The sequence below is a fragment of the Callospermophilus lateralis genome, chromosome 13 (genome assembly GCF_048772815.1).
Source record: "Callospermophilus lateralis isolate mCalLat2 chromosome 13, mCalLat2.hap1, whole genome shotgun sequence".
NCBI classification, from domain to species: Eukaryota; Metazoa; Chordata; class Mammalia; order Rodentia; family Sciuridae; genus Callospermophilus; species Callospermophilus lateralis.
Window position 1 is genome coordinate 84,618,945 of NC_135317.1, and position 22,814 is coordinate 84,641,758.

Consider the following 22,814-nt stretch of genomic DNA (forward strand, 5'->3'; position numbering starts at 1 on the left):
TAGGACAAGTACCAGGCCTTACCCTATTTGACCTCAGACTTTTTTCTCTTTTTTTCTTGGCTCTATCCATTTTAACAGGGATCAGATCCTCATTTGCTGTATTTCCAAGGTCTCTTTGTCACATGTCTGTTGTCTGTGATCAGCCATTAGAGGGTTTGGAGGGAGATTGGCTGGTTGAATAGAAAGGTCAATTTTTTCCCTTCCCCATCTTTATATTGTATATATTCATCAAGGGCGGCTTCTTGTCTGTTTCTTCCACTCAAGACCCCTGCTGTGGTTCCAGCTTGTTCCAGGTGATCTTGGGTTTTGGACTCTGCACTTTGTCTTTGGGATTGTAATGGCTTCTTGCTGTTGCTAGTCTCTGGATTGGTATACAACCATCTGTTTGGTCTCTCAGTTCTTCTATCACCTCATCTAATGAATTCTCTGAATTCAATTATTATTGAATTACTATTCTGTTTAATATAAACAGAATTTCCAGTAGAACAGTGAAGGAAATGTCCAATGCAGTGAAGAAATGTCCAGCACAGTAGCTACTAGCTACAACAGCTATTAAATACTTGAAATGTGGGTAGTGCAATGGAAGATGTAAATTTTCAATGTTTTCCAATTTAAAATCAATCTAACTAATGGATTTAAGTAGCCACATCTGGCTTGTGGCTATTATATTGGACCACAGAACCCTATATTAAAGATATAATTCCTTTCTCCTAGTTGCAGACATTAAATTGGCCTCTTAAATTTTTTTTTTAATTTAAAAGTGAACATTTTTTTCTTTGAATTTTATCCCAGTGCTTTTAGGCTTCAAGCTCTTCCCATTTACAGCCTTGGCAAATGACTTCTATTTTTTAATTTTTCCTTTACATTTACATTTTGTCATCTCAAGTCTATTTTGGTGACAAGTCTGTCTGTTTTAACTCATCTGAAATGTTTTATGACTGCTTTTTAAAAATTTCCTTTTATTTTATACTAGGTCCTTAGTTTTGAAAGAGATAGGATTTAATGTGGTCCAACCTTTCTTGAGTTGTTAGTACCATATTTAGTGTAGTCACACCCTTCTTCCATAGTCCTCCCTTGCCCCAGCCTTTTCTTTTGTGGCTGTATCTAACTTTTAGAAAATTATACCTTATATTAATACTGGATTTATTTTTCTGCAACCTCTATCAGTTGGTTTTATTTAACTTTTAAGAGCAATTACATGATTGCTCTCAGTGATGGTCCTAATGAGGACCTTTTCTCTACTTGCAAAATGGTGTTTTGTTGCTTTATTCTCACGTTATAAAAGGCATGATTCTTTTTCATGATAGTACTTTTGAAGTTTGCTACCATCTTCACTGGAGTTCTTTTTTCCATGTTAAATGTTCAGAGTTTTTCATTATACCTTAGTTAGTACACCTCTAGGTTCCATACCTTCTCTTCATGGCCTTAGGTTGACTGGACCAAAAGTCTTTGTAGGGCTCTCATTTAACCTACTTCTATATAATATAATTATATTTCAGGACATGGTAGGATATCCGGTAGGATTAGCTAAATTCTTAGTTTTCCTCTTGGTTGATTAAAAAGCCTGTTTCCCCTACACATTCCCTCTGTCCTTTCATGAAGCATAATTCATTTGACAGGTTTTTACCAAACATGTAGTGCTGTTGTCACTGGAGATAGAATTGGTTGTTTGGACTCCAATACAGGATGTTATATTTTACTCCTACAGAATTGTATCTTGTTGCAACCTTTATAAAATAATAAAAAAAGCCTACTCCCACAGGCATTAATCCATACTGAGAGTGGACATGTCCCACTTCTTAATGCATAATTACAATGATAAATCAATTGGATCATGTGTTTTGTCAGGGACAACAAACTATAGCATTGGATAATTGTTAACTCAAGACTTTGCTGTATATATACAGTAAAATGACTTTTGATATTTTTACAGAAATTAGATTTAACAAATTCTTGTCCTTTGTTTCCTTAACATGCCTTCAGTATCTTTGTGTGTTATACATGAAATTAACTCTATTTATCGAATCATTATTCAAATATAATTTCTGATATTTTGGCTAACATTTTTGGCTGTTAATCAAAATAAGACTATATCTGGTTAGTATATAAAATACTTCAATATTATATTTCTCTGGGAAAAATATTGTGAGATGTAAGAGATCAACTGTTGAATGGTTTTATTAAATGTGCTTTGACTTTCAAAATAATAATGGTGAGAAATAATATGTTCAATTTGCAGAATTTTAATTTTAATGCATTTTTGCTTCTTTAGCATTTGTGGAATCCAACATTTGGAACGAATAGGAAAGAAGCTGAATCTCTTTGATTCCCTTTATTTCTGCATTGTGACATTTTCTACTGTGGGCTTTGGGGACGTCACTCCTGAAACATGGTCTTCGAAGCTTTTTGTTGTTGCTATGATCTGTGTTGCTCTTGTGGTTTTACCCATACAGGTAAATATAACCTTGCTAAATTTTATTGAAGTGTTCAGAGTCTTGTAAAATTGAATATTCCATATTTTAATAAAAATACCGGGTGCCTTATTCATCTAGCAATAATATACTGCCACATTCTCTTATTATATCTAATCAATTATGTAAATTATTTTAGGAATTCCATTTTTTTTTTGCTTTATTAGAAACAGTGAGGTGTTTTCTTCCTTCAGACACAATTGATAGCTCACATCTTGTTTTAATTATTTGAGTTGCTTTTCTTTATATAGACAGTGTTAAATCACATTAATTATGGGATACTATGATTCTATTACTGGATGATAGACTAAAGAAACAAATTTGTGAAGGGTCAATTTCTCTCAACTCTTGAAAATAAACCTAAAAGCCGTAAACTTCAATGGATTAGAAGTTGATTATTTATGTTCCACTAAACCAAAATTTGAACATGGTATTGCAACTAGTATACAGCATTTTGGGACCTGAATAGGAGGTTGCAAAAGGATAGGGATATAAAATGTGACTTAAGATAAATAGAAGTAATTGCAAACTCCTTCTTGTAATGACCCCTGGGTGCTCCTAAGTGAGTATGTCAGAACAGAGATACGATGAAGTGTAAATTAAACTTTCATGTTCATTACACAGCTTTGGCAATGAGTGTATCTAAATACACTCATTTCGCAACCACAAAAATTAGCTTCTGTGTCTTGTTTCCTTATGCTCTTCCCTTGCTTGCTCCACTTCCTCCAGATACTGATGAGGGTGTGGTGTGGCTTTTGTGTCTCCATAAGGGAATTTCCCATTGCATGACATGTGGGTAGAACTTGACAGGAGAATGTGGAGGGATGCTGACGATTTCACTTAGCATATGGCATAACTTATCACGTTCTACTGTATATAAAGTAGAGGCATAAGCCTTTTAGTGGCCTGATGTGATATAGTAACACAATTGTGGTAATTTATTTCCTTAGATACCTGAAACTCATGGCAGACACTTATAATCTCTGAAGAAATCATATGACAAATCTATTGTTGAAGAGAATACTTAGAATCTCAATGAGTTCACCTAAGAAATTGACTGTACCTAATAAATGATGCATATACTGGATTGATTTTCTTTTGTATTTTCATGTATGATGTTATTCATTCACATTTCAAAAATATATTACAGTTTGAACAGTTGGCCTATTTGTGGATGGAGAGACAAAAGTCAGGTGGCAATTATAGTCGACATAGAGCTCAGACTGAAAAGCATGTTGTTCTGTGCGTCAGCTCACTGAAGATTGATTTACTTATGGATTTTTTAAATGAATTCTATGCTCATCCAAGATTACAGGTACATTTAATGCATGATACTGGATCATACCTATTAATATATTATCAAATTCAGTTAACTGACAGCCTCCATTTGGAGGTTTTTAATTTATACAACCAAAGGTATAGAGAATAAATGAAGAACTAAAAATATAGACAAGAACATAGAAAAAATGCTGGAGGAATAAACAGCATTTTCAGATTCTTTCTGTATCTACACTAAAAGACAGATGGAATTATGTTAATTCAGAAAGCAAGATTTTCTTTGAATTAAATGGTTGCTTTTTCTCCCTTGGATAAAACATAAATGACATTTTTATGAAACAGTGAATTTTAAACATAAAGTATAATAAAACAATGAAGGAACCATTTCAATATCATCTGTTCACTTGAATGCTACAGAATTTCATGAAGTTTTGCTGCTGGAAATGTGGAAGTCTGGAAGTTCCTCTTTAATCATTTATTTATTTTTGTTGGTTTGTTTCCTGGAGTATAACTAGGTACTATTTATAGTAGCAGTAAATGACCCAAAATTGTACAGTAACTAGATGAATCAAGAACACGAATTCAGAAGTTTCTTAATTTGCCTAGGCAGATGAAATTCTTGGATATTTCTACTTTTCAGGATACATGGTCAATGTAGATTTGTTGGTCCTTCCTCAATATATCATTGTCATGGGGTTAAATAGTTCTGGTGATGGAGACATTGCTGTGTATGTTTGTTCATTCTTCCTTTATTAAAAGGAAAAGCATAGATTTGTGAATATTTTTTAGAGCTTTTAAATACCATATTTTTACATTTAAAAAACTTACTTTAAAACTCATAATTATATAAAAATCTTCTGTTTTCATATAATTAAATGGTGGTTTAGAGAAATTTTCATTCGTATTTTGGATTTAAAATTTTTTCTTATTATAATTTCTAGTTTGCTATTATAACTAATAAGGAAAATATCTTTTGTGGAAAATTTTCAATGTTTTTATGAATTACTCATTCATCAAAAATTTTTGTAAATTATTTTTCATAAAAATATTACCAAATGATAATAATTATCACAGTTCTGTTTTAAAAAGTAATAACTTGAAGGAGAAATTGGTTCTTAAACACTTCTATGTGCCATTCAAAGTATGTATGTTGGGATCATTCTATAGTTACAACTAACACTTCATAGGCTCAAAGAGGTTTGGAGTATGTGGTGTATAATCGCTTCCATTTGTGGTACTAATATGATTGAAATAGGTAAAGAGGAATGATTTATGAAATTCTGTTTGTCTCAGTTGTGTTTATTATAGTGTAATGTTATTAAATGTAATTAATTTATGCTGAAGTTTATATATAAACCTCTATAAGCAGGAGCTCATTTCAATTTTATTGTATTTCAAAATATTCAAATATTTTAATTACCTAGGTAAGACAACATAAAGCATTCTTGTTTTTTTTCCCATTTCCCAATTTGTTTTGAATAGGATTATTATGTGGTGATTTTGTGTCCTACTGAAATGGATGTGCAAGTTCGAAGGGTATTACAGATTCCAATGTGGTCTCAAAGAGTTATCTACCTTCAGGGTTCCGCTCTTAAAGATCAGGATCTGCTGAGAGCAAAGTAGGTATCCTTATCTGTGTTCCATCTTGCAGCTTGTGGTTTTGAGTGCTTTAATATCTTTTTTATCTTCCAAATCTCAGCAATTTTCAATGTTACAAAATGTGTTAAGGATGTTTGAAAATAGAAATTAGCCTTAGTTCTGCTACGAGTCCAATTAAAATGTTAAAAATAAAAAATTGGTTTATTTGCTCCTCTTTCCCAGCCTTACCTTAGGGAAAGATGTTCAGCAGACTGTGTCCACAAGTTGCACTGAGAAGTGTGGCATGGTCTAATTTTCCAAGCTGTCAGAGGTGGGCGAATGTATCCAGACTCACTGTTAGAGCAGTCTCAGAGTCCCTGCATATTGTTTTGATTCTGAAAATAGAAATCTTGGACTAAGCACTATTTGAGATATCAAAGTAATGAGTCAAGTGCTAGGGATATAGCTCAGTTGATACAGTGCTTGCCTTGCATGCAGAAGGCCCTGGGTTCAATCCCCAGCACCAAAACAAAACAATCAAAAAAGTAATGAGTCAAGTTTTAAATTTTAAAGAGTTTACAAAAATATATTAGGCAGAAAGCACTTGTGTTTTCTGGAATCAGGGACAGAAGAATCCCTGGAGGCTGAAGGAATCTAGAAGGTTAGAGGTCTTTCTAAACTGTCCTCTTCCTGTTGTACATGTCCCAGCCAATTTAGCTTTAGGTGATATAATCTAGGGCACGGAGGTTCTGCCACATGAACAGAGTGAAGCAAGAGTGGGCAGACTATGGGCCCCTGGAAATTAGGGCTTCATCAATACTAGGTCCTTAGTTTCAGAAGTGAAAAGAAAGCCTTAGTTTTGCTAGATGCTTGAAACGTTTTAAACATGTCTTCATGTTCATCCTGAGTTGACCTATGTGCTACTTAAGATTTAAAAGTCTCATGAATATTAGAGCATAAGCTTTTTATTTTGCCCCCTGCAAGGCATTGTGTGTGAGTGTGTGTGTGTGTGTGTATGTGTGTGTATGTGTGTGTGTGTATGTGTGTGTATGTGTGTATGTGTGTGTAGAGAAAGAAAGAGAGAGAGAGCATGAGCAAGCGCATGGTCTGATAATAAAAAGAGTAGAGGAAAAGTAAAAAGCTCTTTTTTGTTGTTTAATCATTCAAGTGGTGACTACATACCTAGCAATTAGGTACTCTGACATTACTTTTGATTCATAAATGGCAAAGTTAAACAGAGGTTTGTTTTAATGATTCACTTTCTAAAGCATGAGGTCACACTAGAAACTACCAGCATATAATGAAAAGTAAAATTGGTAAATAAGTGTTTCTGAGAGTTTATTAGTACTATGGTGGATGAAATGTGTTGTTTTATGTAAGAGAGTTTTTTGAATCACAGATGTTCCAAGAACCTCAAGCAATCCCTGAATTTAGGTGTTTGCCATGGGTTCTGTTCATCATTATTTGGGTGCTCTAGAGGAATTGTTGCTTAGACATTAATATAATCTGTATGTTCATATTCATTTGTGTAGATAAATAGAATGCTTAATTTATTGTATGATTTAAGTTCTTCACCCAATAAGCATACATAATGTCTGTCGAATGTTTGTTATTAATTTGTGTGACAAATGAAAGATTTTTTTGGTCTCAGAAAGTAATCTGAACTGTTTAGATCTAAGCTAGATACTGTTTAGGATTAACATAATCAATGTCTGATTAAAAATTTGAAAATGGTTTCTCAGAAAAAGCAATCACACTTACAGGAAACAGTCCTTCACTGGAATCCCCACAAAAGAAAGGGAATGAAGGGGTGAGAGGGAGCCAACTGATAATACTCAAAAAAGAATGGGCTGATAAAGACGTAGGGTGACAGTTTCCATTTTTGTGTTCATTTCTATTCCTAATTTCATATAAAAGATGTGGGATGTAATGTTAACTAACACGTTCTTCAACACAATTCCCCATGCAAGGAGCAAGGAATAGGATCCTCCAAACAAGTTTCAAAGGTCAGTTGCATGAGTTTTGAATTGCTTTGTTGAAAATGATGTTTAGAAAATGTTATCTTAGTAATCATGGCTCAACATTTATTCAGAACTGTTTGGTTTGAATTAATTTCATAAACTTTTTTTTTATCTTTGCTGTCCATCGAAAATGTTTTTTTTTTTTTTTTTTGGGAAAAGGTTTATTTTATCATAGTGTACCAGAAAGATAAATCATCCCTAATTTTGAAAATATACATCTTATGCTTTAAAACATTATGTATCAAACACTCGAGCATATTGCTGCATCACTAAATTTAAGAAATATAAATCCTTAGCATGAGGGGAAGAGGTTTGGAACACAACAATGCATTATCTCAGGGAAATAGAAATAAACACTGCAGTTTGATTTATAAATGCAGATGAACTCTGTTCCCACCCTCTTAGTTTAATTGATATTGCAGTTGAAATGTAATTAGTCATGAAATAAGGTTCAATACCACCCCTTACTTTATGCAAAATCTTTATAAATATATATAATCATAAAAGAAAATAAAGTTTGAATATCTGTACTTGTGTCATAAACTACTGAGTTATATAGATAATCCAACAATTTTTTTTATTCAGCCACATATAGTCATGATTTGCTAGAAATTCAACTTTTGCTTAAGCTTAAGGATGCACATAGTCTACATGTACTATATGGACCAAACGCTGAAATTCTATTCTCCAAGTAATATTTCAGTATGTAATTATTTTGCTTTTTTATATGTATTTAGGATGGATGATGCCGAGGCCTGTTTTATTCTGAGCAGCCGTTGTGAAGTAGATAGGACATCATCTGTAAGTTTCTAATATCTACTTTCGTAAGTTGTGCTTTTTATATTAGATTTTTGTTTGATTTTTATAAATCTTCCAATAATAAATTTTGACCTTAAATTTTACTAAAGAGAAGCAACGATTGCTTAGCTATCTTTGCCTTAATATAAGAAAAGTTGCATTGTTGTATCAATAAAAAGTTATAATCAAGTAGTTCATACTAATCCTCTGAGTTTTCTGTTGATGGAAATAAAAACAGAACTAGACCTTTTTTTGTTGTTGTTAAATATATCCTACAATATGTAATTTTGTTAAAGTGGCCTCAATTTCCTCAACACTAAAACAAGGCAGATGGATCAGGCAGTCTGCATTAGAATCAGTTGTAGGGTTTCTAAAAAATATACATTCATGAAAATTTTATTCAGAGTATCACCGGTGGGAATCAGAAATCCCTATATTTTTAAAAGACCCCCAGGTGAGTTTGATAAAATTCGGTTTGATAATATTTGATTTATAGGGTCTCTGTGGTGTATTTTTTAGGTCAAAGTTCTATAAACTTATAATGAAATCAAATAAATTATTAAAGTTTAACTTCTATTGTTTTAAAATGTGTTATAATTTTATTATTTTTTAAAAGTGCACTATTCATGTTGACCGAGTACTGGTATCAATTATATTTTTTAAACCAGTAATCCCACATCTAGCTTTATTTGTGGTTCATGACAAATTAGAGTGCTGAATTACCTCTGGAGTGACTGGGAGAAAGGCAAAATAAGCCGAGGTCTTCAAGCACATATTTTGACGATTTCTGGAGCATCGATTAGGCACACTCTGTTGCACTAATTTAGGACTCTAAATCTTGAATGTGGCAGTCTCTAAGGTGGCCTTCCTTTAATTTTCCTAAAGTTCTTACTCATTCTTATAATTCCGAACCAATTTTCTCAACCTTCATTTGAAGAAAGCTGCTGTGATTTGAATGGTGTTCCCACAAATTTCTTATGTTGAAGTCCTAACTCTTAGTACCTCAGATATGAACATTGGTACTAAATCTGTTCAGAGGCAATCCAATTTTAATGAAGCCATTAGGGCAAGCCTTAATCTGCAAGGACTGATGTCATATCAGAATAGAAAAAAAAAAATTGAGACAGGCATGTATATACAACAGTTCCAAATTGACATGAAAGCAGCAAGCTATGAGCTTAAGAGAGAGGCCTGGAACAGATCGTTCCCTGACAGCTTTCAGAAGAAACCAACTCTGCCAATGCCTTGATTTCAGACTTCTATATTTTTGTTGTTTAAGCCATCCAGTTTTTGATGCTTTGTTATAGCAGCCCCAGAAAACTAGTAGTTGGGCAGAGACCAAACAAATGATTGGAAAACTTGCAAAATAGTTTATTTAAAATATGTATTTTAAAAAAACATTGCTCTCCTCCTTCTCCTCATTTACTAGGTCATTCAGACCAGATCCTCTTCAATTTACTTAAGCACTACTTCAGTAGTTTCTTAATTGGTTTGGCATAGTAGGTACTCCAAACATATACACTGAAAAAATGAGTTTGAACTGAACATAATCTTGCATTTCTATAATTATTTGACTTATGTAATTTTTTTCCCTTCGGGTGTAACTTAGGTATACAATACATTCAATCTTTCAGTGTCTTTAATGCCTTTGGGTCACAAGGGAGGTCTAAGCATGAGGAAATAAATACATGATATCTTCTAGAGTACCCTTTACAATGTAGATTCGGGAGCTTTCAGTTAAACAATTGCATTCTATTTCCTCTTGACACTCTACTAAGGTGATAGGGAGTGAATAAAATGATTGATACCCATAAGAACAGACGGTTTGGTTCTCTGTTAGAAAACCCATGAGAATTTTTGGAAACTAGCAAGCAGGTGGAAAAATGGCAACTGGCTGAGCCAGAAGGAAGTTGAAATTTAGGTTGAAAGAGGAAACAAATCAGAAGCAGGCTGCGTTCTGCAACGGAACCTCAAGTCTCAAGAGATAGAGGCACCAGATGCCTCTGAAAGTAAGGTTATAAGTAGGACTAAATGTACCAATAACAATTAAAAGTCTCTGAGAAAAGCAGATTCCCTTAATTTTTCCATACATCTATTGCTGTTTACTTTCTTAGCCCTGGGAAAAGAAGTTTACTGTTTAGAGAATTTGATCTAAGTATACTCTCCTTTCAGAGACACTCAGCATGTGCTAAAATTAGGGAAATTAGGATCCAGTTGCCTTACTGAATATCACATGCTTCTTCCTCCTTCCATGTCTTACAGAATCCTTGCAGCCAGGTTCCTATCTCCATGAACAACAGTGACAGGTTTATCTGAGGACATGGTCCATCTTAAGCGAAAATTCTATGTATATATATAAAACATAAATAATGTCTAGAGTTCTGCAGAGTAGTATCACAGATGATCACCTTAGAGTAAAACCCTCATGAAAATACCCCTGCATTCACTTGAGTTTGAGCAGCTTTCTAGAGCTTCTTTCCCACATACATTCAGACAATAGGAATTACCAGACATTTGAGAGAATTCCTAACTAGAAAAAGAAAGAATAAATGAATGAATAAACAAACAAAAAGCTTGCAGTAAAGAGAAATCAGAGGAAGTGTGAACAGCACCAAATAATTCTGGGCAAAAATATCAGTTTTAAAATATATATTTGGAAGATGTCACATAATAAATATCTTCATAGTAATATAAGAATCTGGTACATACATAAAACAAGAATAGTATGCTGTAAACCAAAACAAGTCCAAACAAAAGAAAGAAACATTTGGGGATCCAGCCTAATATAGAGTAACAAATAGAAAATTCAATAAAAGGCCTAGAAGTTAAACCTCAGGGCCTTGGAAGATTGCAAAATAGTAAAATGAATAATAATACTTAATAACAGAAAAAAGGGTCGAAATGTGAGAAAATTAGAAGATTAAGCAGAAAAAGCAATATATACATAGTCAGAATTAAAGAAAGGGAACCTAGAAATAATAGTGAACAACATTATTGAAAATGTAATCCAATCAAATTCTCCAAAATCAAATTGTCAAATTCAAAAAGTCCACTTGTTATAGGACAATGAATAGGAAAAACCTAAGTGGATTAGAGAGAATGAGATAAGAGAAAGACCATTAAAGGTAGAACTAAAATTAGAGCACAGATAATAAGAAAAAAAGAAAAAAACATTTAAAGTTCAGGATGGAGAATATGTGTCTTCAGACTTCTTGATGGTAATACTAGAAGCCAGGAGGCAAAAGGAAAATGCTGTCAATATTCAGAAGAAAAATAATTTTCAACTTAGTATTCCATATCTTGGCAAAATTTTAGTCAAGTAAAACGTTTGAAAGAAAGGTATTGTAAAGATTAAAGATTTCTGGAGATGTGCAACTCATGGAAATTTGCTACAAAATGTTTTTTTTTTTTTTTTTTTTTAACTAAAATCAAGATGTGAGCAAGGAAGAAGATGACTTAGGTTAGCCCCCAGAGGAAGGAGAGTAGAAATTTATATGGGTGTGTTGACACAAGATTGTAAACCAGCAAACTGAGCAGCAGGCCCTGACCACAATAGAGAATGGAAGAATTCCTCTGAGAAAAACATGAAATTCATAGATAGCCTTTATGATGTTGAGATATGTTCCTGTTATCCCTAGTTTTTCCAGTGTTTTGAACATAAAAGGGTGCTGTATTTTGTCAAATGCTTTTCTGCATCTATTGAGATGATCATATGATTCTTATCTTTAAGTCTATTTATGTGATGAATTACATTTATTGATTTCCTTATGTTGAACCAACCTTGCATCCCTGGGATGAATCCCACTTGATCATGGTGCACAATCTTTTTTTATATGTTTTTGTATTCGATTTGCCAGAATTTTATTGAGAATTTTTGCATCTATGTTCATTAGAGATGTTGGTCTGAGGTTTTCTTTCTTTGATGTGTCTTTGCCTGGTTTGGGGATCAGGGTGATATTGGCCTCATAGAATGAGTTTGGAAGTGCTGCCTCTTTTTCTATTTCCTGAAATAAATTGAGGAGTATTGGTATTAGTTCTTCTTTAAAGGTCTTGTGGAACTAGACTGAGCTTTTCTTGGTTGGTAGGCTTCTGATGGCATCTTCTATTTCATCACTTGATATTGGTCTGTTTAAATTGAGTATATCTTCCTGATTCAATCTGGGCAAATCGTTTGTATGACTTAAGAAATTTGTCGATAGCTTCAGTGTCTTCTATTTTATTGGAGTATAAGATTTCAAAATAATTTCTAATTATCCTCTGTAATTCTGTAGTATCTGTTGTGATATTACCTTTTTTTATCACATATGCTGGTAATTAGAGTTTTTTCTCTCCTTCTCTTTGTTAGCGTAGCTAAGGGTCTGTCGATTTTTATTTATTTTTTCAAAGAACCAACTTTTTGTTTTGCCATTTTTTTCATTTGTTTCTTTGTATGTGGTGCTGAGGATTGAACCCGGGCCGCACACATGCCAGGCGAGCCACATCCCCAGCCCTCATTTGTTTTTTTTGTTTCGATTTCATTGATTTCAGCTCTATTTTAATTATTTCTTGCCGTCTACTGCTTTTGCTGCTGATTTGTTCTTCTTTTTTCTAGGGCTTTGAGATGTAGTGTGAGGTCCTTTATTTGTTGACTTTTTCTTTTTTTAAGGAATTAACTCCATGCAATAAATTTTCCTCTTAGTATTGCTTTCTTAGTATCCCAGAAATTTTGATATGGTAGAGTGGGGGAGCATGGGAGGAATAGATGAATTCTATATAGGAAAGAGGGGTGGGAGGGAAAGGGAGGGGGGCAGGAAATTAGCAAGGATGGTGAAATGTGATAGACATCATTATCCAAAGTACATGTATGAAGACACGAATTGGGTTTCAAAATACTTTATATGCAAACAGAGATATGAAAAATTGTGGTACATATGTGTAATAAGAATTGTAATGCATTACACTGTCATTTTTTTAATTAATAAAAAAACCCCATGAAATTCGTGTTACCTGGTGTAGTTGTGTATGTTGAGAAGAGATTTCCATTTCTGGCCAAATGTTTCTCATTGAATTTTGCCCCCTTAAAATTTACATGTTGAAGCCCTAACCTGAAGAACTTCAGGATTGGACTGTATTTGGATACAGGACTTTTAAATATGTAATGAAGTTAAAATGAGGCCAGTAGGACTGGTCCTAATCCAGTGACTTATATCCTTATAGCAAAAGGAAATATGGATACACAGAGAGACACTGGTGTGCAGGCCTATGAAGAAGCAGTAAGGAGGCAGGGATCTGTAAGCCAAGGCCAGAGGCCTCAGAGGAAACCTGCCCTGCCCTGTCATTACCTTGCTCTTGGACTTCAAGCTGGAAAACTGTGAAAAAATTAATTTTTGTTGTATAAGCCATTCTGCGTGTGGTATTTTGTTATGACAGCCTGAATAGGCTGATCCATATTTACAACTATAAGGAATAATTAGAGAATTAAAGAAATGCCAAAGTAGAGAATTGCATCTAGAGAAAGACTAATAACTCAATATTTGGAAAAAAATAGTGCCCGCTATGCTTTATTATAATAATAATCATATAATGGAATACTGAGTATTGATCTTATCAGAATTATTTTTTAACTACATTCAAAGGAGGTAGGAAATTATGTTTGAGGATGGAGTGAGGGTGGGTACAAGAAAATATGTTCTTCTCTGACTCGAAGCAAGTAGATATTTACAATTGAAAAATCATGAAATAGTAAGAGTCATATTTAGATATGGAGGCAATAAGAGAATAATTAGAATTAGGGATTTAAAGTGACTACCTCTATGGAGTGGAAATATGGCATATTCTTGTCATATGACAGCAAGAGGGATCTGCTATCGTATTTTATTAAATTAGTAAATTTGCCTTTTTGCCCTATGTATATACAGTTTTCATAATAGTTTTAATTATGTAGAATTTGGAATATAATTTTATCTAGGAAAAAATGTCACTATGGTAAAAAATGAGACTTTTTATGAAGAAGCAAATGGGTTCCTCTACGTGTCAACTTTATGTAACCCTTCGGAGGACAATAAAAGAATGGGCATATTTGCAATTGAATTATATATATTTTATATACTTATATATTTTAAAATTCATTTTTCATCCCAAAACCTGATGAGATTATGCTATCTTATTCACACATGTGATTTAGGAGAAGGTACAAGACATACTAAGGGAAATCTAGGAAAACAGGTATAATTCAACAGCTTCGTAGTTTCTAACAACAGTTCAGTGAAAGCGGTGGTGTGTGATATAGCTGTGGAAGGTTCAGCAAAATAGCAAGGGGTTAGTAGATTTTGGGAGAACAACTCAATTCTTAGAAATCCAGCAGGGAAGTTAATGTCACTGCTGGGGCATCTTGAATAAGGTCTATGAAGAGAGTATCACTAGGTCCTAGAAATAAATAGAGTTTTAAGTTTTGATAGTAAGATAAGAAAGAATCATATCCACATGAGGCTCTGAATCTACATCTTAATCCCTTTGGCCAACTGGAGAGTCTCTCAGATGTTTTACACTTGGTTTTAAGGATCTCACCGAAGTGTCTTCTGCCCTTTGAAAGACAAATTTTCAGGGACTTGTTATAAAAAGGATGGCTGACTATTCCTAGATTTCTCACATCTGTACGCAACAATTGGCTTTAGTCATCTCTTTTTAAAATCATTTTTACATGTAGGTGGTGGGCACAGGAATCTAAAATATTTGACTTGCATAGAAATAATAAAATCTAGGCAAATTATGCATTATGTTAAATAGCAAACAATGTTAACATAGAGAACACCATATTGCTTGGTAATGAAAATCTTACATTTTATTTCTTAGGAAAGAGTTGACTAATTGCTGATGTAAACAATACTACATTGGTTAAACAACTCCAAAATTCACAACCCTCTTTCTCCTTCTCCAGCATTTGGCTTTAATCTATTCAGGAGCAGTAGAATCACTACTTTTGGACTCCTCAAAAATAAACAAACACATCTTTTCCACAGTTTAGAAAATATCTAGAACAGCTCCCCCCCCCCCCCCCCCGAGGGCTTAGTACAAAAATTTTTCTTTTCTTATTATTTAAATTCTTCTGTTTGGGAAAAAAGTAGATGAAAAAAAATTTGTCCTTTGTGACTATCCAGTCTTGTTACAGTTTAGTCATTTCACATGCAGTAAAGCTTTTATTTTTAATTTAGAAAATGAACTTTTTACTTTTACTCTGATCAAATCAGTGTCACCATAATTTTCACACGCTTCCAGTGTGTGAATTAGTATAATCTGTAATATGCGAGAAAATGCATTTTAAAAATCTGTATAGTTCAATTTTTGATATTAGGATTTATTATTATTATTATTATTAATTATTATTTTGGTCTGGGTATTGAACCTGGGGTATTTGACCACTCAGCCACATCTCAAGACCTTTCTATTGTTATTAGTATTTTTATTTTGAGACAGGGTCTCACTGATGGGGCCTCCAAAAATTGCTGGGCTGACCTGGAACTTGATCAGCCTCCTAATTCGCTGGGATTACAGGCATGTGCCACCACACCTGGCTTAATATTAGGTAAAATTGTAAAGGACTTTTCCTAAATGTGGTTATAAATCATTCTGATTTTTTAATATTATTCTCTTTGGCATAGTATGACATTTGAAATATGTCAATGGTATATTATTTTGGAAAAGGACACTTTCTGTTGTTATTTCTTAGTGTGAAAAATTAAATGACTAAATTCTTTTGTTACTTTAAGAAAATGGTTTAACCAGGAAGAGCACTCATTGCAACTGTAGAACTGATTGTGCACATTTTCCTGATTTGAGGAAGGGGGAGTTCTGAATAACAACTAAATGAAAATTAATGGGGATTACAAAGGACTCCGCTTTGGAATGGACTACATTTCATGAGAAAACTATGTCTATATAAAATTTTTGCATTGTTTATAGGAAAATCAATTTGGAAGTTCCAGAGCAACTACCTTAGTCATTTTTTTTCTCTTTATATTGAATGACCAAAATCATTTAAAAAAAAAAAACTCATTGAGTATAGTTTCACTCATGTCAAAATGATTTCTGATTATTCTGGATTAATGTTATTAAAACAATGAAGTACATGATATATACTTTTTAATTTAAAGAAAATGTATACATCTCCTTCACATAACACTTAAATATTTGAAACTTAATACTATTTTTCTACAAATCTTACATTTTTTTATAGGGTTGGAGTTTTAGTCAACATTTTTACCATTAGTATGCATAATTTAGAACAAATTTTCAAGTCTATTTAATAAAAAATGAAAAAAGGAATGAAACAGGTTTGACATTTATTGAGTAGCTTTCATATGGTTAGGCATTTTGTGCCCATTAAGACATTTCATACAATTGTTTCATAGATGAGAGAACTAAAGCTCAGAGGTATTAATTAGATTCCCCAGAGAGGCAAAAACTGGATTCTGCCCAGTTCAGTCCAGCTCCAAAACCCCTTACTTTACAATAAATTACTCCCCATAGAGATAAGAGCTTACTGTTCAAATGGCATTCTACTTACATTTGCAAATAAATGTCATGCCACTCTTTAGAAATTATAATCAGAATAACTTATAGTTAGGATTCTAGGCATCTGCTTTTATTCTACTCCTTCTTATCCCCATTCTATCCCTTAAAAGAATATGTTGACTTTGTTTCCCCTAAATTATTAATAATACATTTGTATGTCTGTCTTATAAGAAAAATGGCATTTGTTTCCCACTTCTTTTCTTCAATTTTCACTGCCAGTTTTCTATTTCCCAATTTTGGTCTTTTTTACATACATTTTGACATTTTTAGATACCATTTAAATTTTTTCTTTAAATGGAAAAAGTGGATAAATTATTCTTCCTATATTATCTATTTTTTGATTCTAAATGTTGAAACCAACAAATGGTTAATTTTTAGAATGTTGAAAAAAGTGGATAAATTATTCTTCAACATTTAGAATAAATTATATTTCAATATTTAGAATGTTGAAAAAAGTGGATAAATTATTCTTCCCATATTATCTATTAATTGATTCTAAATGTTGAAACCAACAAATATTTAGAGCTGTGTGACTACATACATGAGGTTGCTTTTCAGTCCTCTTTTCTTCTGTTCCTTCACCATCCTTTTCAATTTTCAATATCAGGTGTACATTGCATGTGTCTGTTACCTTTCATTACATTTTAGGGATAGATGGGTAACTAGTTATAGATATGCTATTTGACACATCTCTGTCATGCCTTCATTTATTGTTTACACTGTCACATAATGTTTACATGCCTTAGTGATTCAGCTTCAAATTTTCATGAGGTGAGTTGACATAATTTGTTGCATGTTGCATGTGGTATGTTAAAAGATTACTCAATCATAATCTTTTAAACAGGAAAAAAATAGTGCCCCAATACAACACTTTCCCCATTTTAAAATATTCATCCCATCATTTCTCCATTCATTTATTCAAAAAATATTGATTGAGTATTCCATGGCCCAAATACTAACATACCAGCTGAATATACAGTTCTGAACTTGACAGTAAAGTTTACTGTTTTTATGGAATTTGTCTATTTGTAGAAGTGAGAACCAAAATCCGAATTAAATAAGTATATAGAATATTATATAGTGATAAGTTTTAAAGAACTGGGGAAGAGTTAGAAAGTATTGGGAAAGGCAGATATTTTATATGAATTATTAATTAAACTATTTGAAACATTAGCTTAAAACAGTCATGAATCTCATTAATTATTAAGATAAAGGACTCATTAAACATTGTGTACCCATCCCACTGGAGTATGATTATTGTACCTATTACTTCAGTTCCCTTTTTTTTTTTCCCTATCTATTCTTTCTTCCCTTTATGCCTATCTTCTTGAAAAAAGTAGCACGCACCATTCCAACCTATGAACTCCTTAGGCACCTGCATCAAATGTGACCTAGTGGAGATCATGTTTTTAGTGGTCATTTTTATTACCTTCTTATTTGCTACATTTTGTTAAGTTATCAAGTCTTTTTATTTCTTTTTTTATCCTTCATGATATTCCCTTCCTCATGTGCTTTGGTCCATTTATTCTTTGTAGAATTCATTTTTAACTCTTAGGCCATTTCATTTCACTTTCTTTAAAAAATCTCTTCCTTTTTCAGCATATTTTAAATATTAATCATATCCAGGGTACTTTCCTGGGGAGACTTTTTACTTGAGTTGCTATATTTGAACAATATGACCAATGCCTAGAGTTTAATTCTGATGAGGTTGAATAGTGTCCTTTGCCTCTCAAGCCCATATGTTGAAGTCTTTTTCCTGATAACTCAGAATATGATTTTATTTGATAGGGTGTTTACAGAGACAAGATCACTTTGGGCTGTTATGTTAGGCCTCAATCCCATATGAATGTTGTCTTTGTCAGGAGGTAAATTTGAAGACAAATCCCAATGAGAATGCCATGGGAACATGAAGAGGAGCATCTTCAAGCTAAGGAGGAGGGAATGGAACAGTCCTCAGAGGGATCCCACTCCACTAACACCATGATTTCAGCCTTCTAGTCTTCACAATGACCAGATGATAAATTTCCATATTTAATTCTTCTCACGTGTGATACTTTATTACAGTAGCCATAGCAAATCAGGACATATTTTAGTACTAGAATCTGGTTACATACTGCTGTGTGAAAAATGCCTAAAAATATGGAAGTGGTTTTACAATTAGTTAATTGGTAGAGGACGAGTTTTATGTTGAATGACAAAAAAGTTTAGATTACCTTGAAACAATGTTGATAGTAATGCTTATGTTATTGAAAATTTGGTGAGTGCTCTATAAAGAAAAGAGAAATATTACAGTTGAAACCAAGATTCTCTTTATTGGTTGTCTTAGAGCAAGCACATCTATTGTCAGAAAGAGAATCTTGGTAGAAATATGAATGTAAAAGATGCTTCTGATGAAGTCTGAGATGCAATTGAGGAACTTGTTATTGGAAAGTGGGGAGAGTTGATCATTGTTCTATGGTGGAGAAGACGTGGCTAAATTGTGTTCTATTGGATGGAAATAGAAGTTGAGAGTGATAAACCTGGAAATTGAACTGAAGAGATTTCTAAGGAAAGTGTTGAAGGCACAATCTGGTTTCTTCTTGCTATTTTTAGTAAAATGCAAGAGGACAAAGATTCATGGAAGAAGATTTTGAGTATAATGGTTGGATGTAACGTGATCTGTGATCTGTCCTACATTTTAAAAGATCACTTTGGAGGCATTACAGAAAGTAGACTAAGTGTATTAGGAGATATAAGAAAGAAAAATAAAGAAGAATGACCAGTCAGAGAAGCTGAAGAAGAATAATTTAGGTGAGGGAAAATAATGGCTTAGTTTAATGTGTAGTAGTTAAGATGATGAAAGATAATTGTAGGATATATTTCGAAAGTAAAGCTGATGTAATTTGTTATTATCTTGGATGTAAGTTTTAAAATAGAAGAGGCAAAAATAAGAACTGTTATGTGAAATTTAAATAATACATCCATGCTTACTGACATTCAAATGTTTAGGGAGAAGCAAATTTTGAGAAGGAAATAATGTAGTCAGCATATGATGTTTGAAATACCTGTGGGATACCTAGCTACAAATATTAAGCAGGTATTTGGATATATGTATTTGAGTTTCTGATTTTGAAATTGTATTTCTGGGAATTATAAATATAGAAATGTACTTTAAAGATACAGGACTAGATGGAGTAAGTCACATAAGGATTTGCATGTAGTTGGTGAAGAGGAGTCTTTGGACTAAACCCAGGTGTGGTGCAATGTTTAGAGGATGAGAATCCAGGTTTTAAAGAAAAACAATTACGGAACAAATTCAACAGAGAGTGGGTCTGTACAAACTGAGTGCAAGATGTGTTTAAGAAAGAAGGAATACTTCAGAAGCTTTGTACTGAATGTTGATCACTAGATTTGGGAAGCTAGATGTCATTAGTATTCATATAACAGTAGATTTTTGGTGAAATATTGGGTTATTAAAACCTGAAATATACTTCCAATAAATAGGAAACTGTGCTGCCTCAAGCCATCTGGGAGCAGTGAGTGTTGGAATAGCTCTCCCACTCTAATGCTTAGAATTCTGGACAAAATATGTAAAACAATTATTTTCAGACTGAACAACAGGCAGTATGAGAGTGTGATCTATGAGGGTAAGGAAAACAGTGAGATCATCCCCAAAACAAACCCCACCTTGTACCTGGAGGCAGTTATAAGATTCTGGTGCAGAAAAAAGATAAGTAAGTGCTTCATTGCAGTTTCTCTGAGCTGAGAGACAGAGATGTGAATTGGAGGGGAGGAGATTGTGAAAAGGCTGGAATGCCTGGAGCTGAGGACCAAGAGGAGGGAAACTGTGCATGAAAAGCTTCAGTATTCTGCATAGGGGACCCTTGGAAACTTGTCTGAATAACACCGCACACATATTCAGGATGAGAGTACTTGAGGTTAGGTAAGGAATAATAATTAGGAAAAGAAAAAAGCAGGAAGATGCAGAATAAGAAATAAACCTTGTGTGCTGTTAGGAAAAATGGATTTCTAATCCAAAAGTGGAGAGATCTCCTTGCAGGCCTAGATAGTCATGAGATACTCCAGAAAGGCCAGTTCATTTTAAGTGTGCAGGCAAACCATTTCAGAATAATAATACTTTAAAAATAGCTCAACAGAGCTTAAAAATAAGGCTTGATTTTAGGAAAAGCTTGTTTACAAGTAACTACCAAGCAGGGTGTGATGGTGCATGCCTATAATTTCAGTGGCTTGGGAAGATGGGGCAGGAGGATTGCAAGTTTAAAGCCAACCTCAATAACTTACGGAGAACCTGACTCAAAAAAAAAAAAAAAAAAAAAATAGAAAAGAGCTGGAGGGGTGGCTTAGTGGTTAAGTGCCCCTGGGTTTAATTCCTGTTACCAAAAACAAACAAACAAAACAACAACAACAACAACAACACACATACACACACACAAATTAGTGCCAAAATTAAACTCAGCAATCATTAGGATGATAAAAATTTGGAAACTCAACAATCTAATGTTGAAAATGTTTAGCATCTTAAAGAATTACTAGATAGGCAAAGAAGCAGAAAATATATTTGGTAAACTGGAAGAAGAATCAATCCATATGAAAAGGCATACCAATTAGAGATGATGAAAAAGCAAGTCTTTTAAAATAAATTTGCAGATGTATTCACAGAATGTGAATGCAAACATGAGCACATTGAAGAGAAAAATATTTTTTAAGAAAGTAACAAAAGCAAATGTAAAATGCTTATAGAAGTACAAAACATCCAGCATCACCAAAGTGATCATACGGAGAGAAGGAAAACTAGAGGTATCATACTTTCTGATTTAAATACATATTTTAGAGCTACAGTGATTAAAAATGTCTGGGACCAGCATAAATGTATACTGACATACATACTAATGGAACAGATTGGAGAATTTAGAAATGAACTTATGCATATATGCTCATCTTTATAAAGAGAATTAAAAAAAAGAAAAAAAGAGAAACTCAACAGGTGGAAAAAGTAGCCTGCAGAATGGGAGAAAAGAATGTTCAAAACTATGTAAGAAACTCATAGCTTAATAGCAAAAAAGAAATATGTTATCTGGTAAAAAACAGGCAAAAGTTTTGAGTAGATTTTTTTTTTTTCATAGAGATTTGTTCGATTTCATATGACTTCTTAATCCTCTTTTTAAAAACATGTTTGTGAGTACTTTTTCGGATTGCCTGTGTATTTGATAATGACTTATTTACTTATGTTTATTAATTTATATTTTGTAATCCAGCTTTACTTTATAAACGAATGAATTTAAAAAAGGAGTCCAATATCTATTGGTACTGAAATACAGTCAAAATATATCATTATGTCTTTTGCTAAGTGCTACAGATATATTTCATAAATTGAAAATTGGTTTGAATGTGACCTTTGATAAGAGCAGTATCTTCTCATTTTCTGGGTCATGAACTCCATTTGAAAATCTAATTACAATTGTCATAGATGGGGTTGTAAATAATTCATGTATAAACTTTCATCTAACGTGTCTAAAAGTTTTCATGGGTCATTAGGATTCCAGCAAAAACAATCCTGCCACTGGTAAAGTGATAGAACACCAACAAATTTTTTTTTAGACAATTCAAATTATAAAAGTTGAATATTAGGGAGAAGTTCTTTACTGATTTGATTTTTAGTAAAACTGACTTCAGGGGAAATGTTCAGCTTTCAAGGAACTATATATACCCTGTTGACCCAATAGTACCCTAAGGTACAAGTACTCACAATCAGTAGCTTCAATTATTGGTCAGAAAAAAGGTGAATTATCAATAGGGAACCTTAAAACTCATTCATCTCATTCTCAGCTTTTAGAAGAATAAATTTAAAAATCTATTTTTACGCTTTTTTTGTGTATATTTGGAAAATATTTATTTTCTATTTTTCAGGTGACATTTATGCTATAGAATATTGCTTTTTACTTTTCATCATTTAATTCTCTCCTCACAGGATTATTATGGTTTTTTTCTCTTTCTTGGGAGGGCATATAATCAAAAGGAAAAACTTGGGTCTGCTGAGGGGCCTACCCTTCCAGCATGGACTGTGGGGAGCTTAGGGGTGCAGAGAAACCCCTCTAGAGATGGCTTTAGAGAACAGCTT

General features: G+C 33.1%; 1 protein-coding gene across 3 annotated transcripts in view; it reads left to right on the forward strand.

Annotated features, from left to right (window-relative positions):
- Kcnt2 (potassium sodium-activated channel subfamily T member 2) overlaps positions 1–22,814 on the forward strand; it is a 345,157-nt gene that overhangs the window by 172,920 nt on the left and 149,423 nt on the right. For all 3 annotated transcript variants that reach the window (XM_076831490.1, XM_076831491.1, XM_076831492.1), the window contains exons 9-12: positions 2,273–2,453; positions 3,622–3,786; positions 5,232–5,368; positions 8,086–8,149. In XM_076831490.1, coding sequence (XP_076687605.1) covers positions 2,273–2,453; positions 3,622–3,786; positions 5,232–5,368; positions 8,086–8,149 — 547 coding nt within the window. The remainder of the gene's footprint in view (positions 1–2,272; positions 2,454–3,621; positions 3,787–5,231; positions 5,369–8,085; positions 8,150–22,814) is intronic.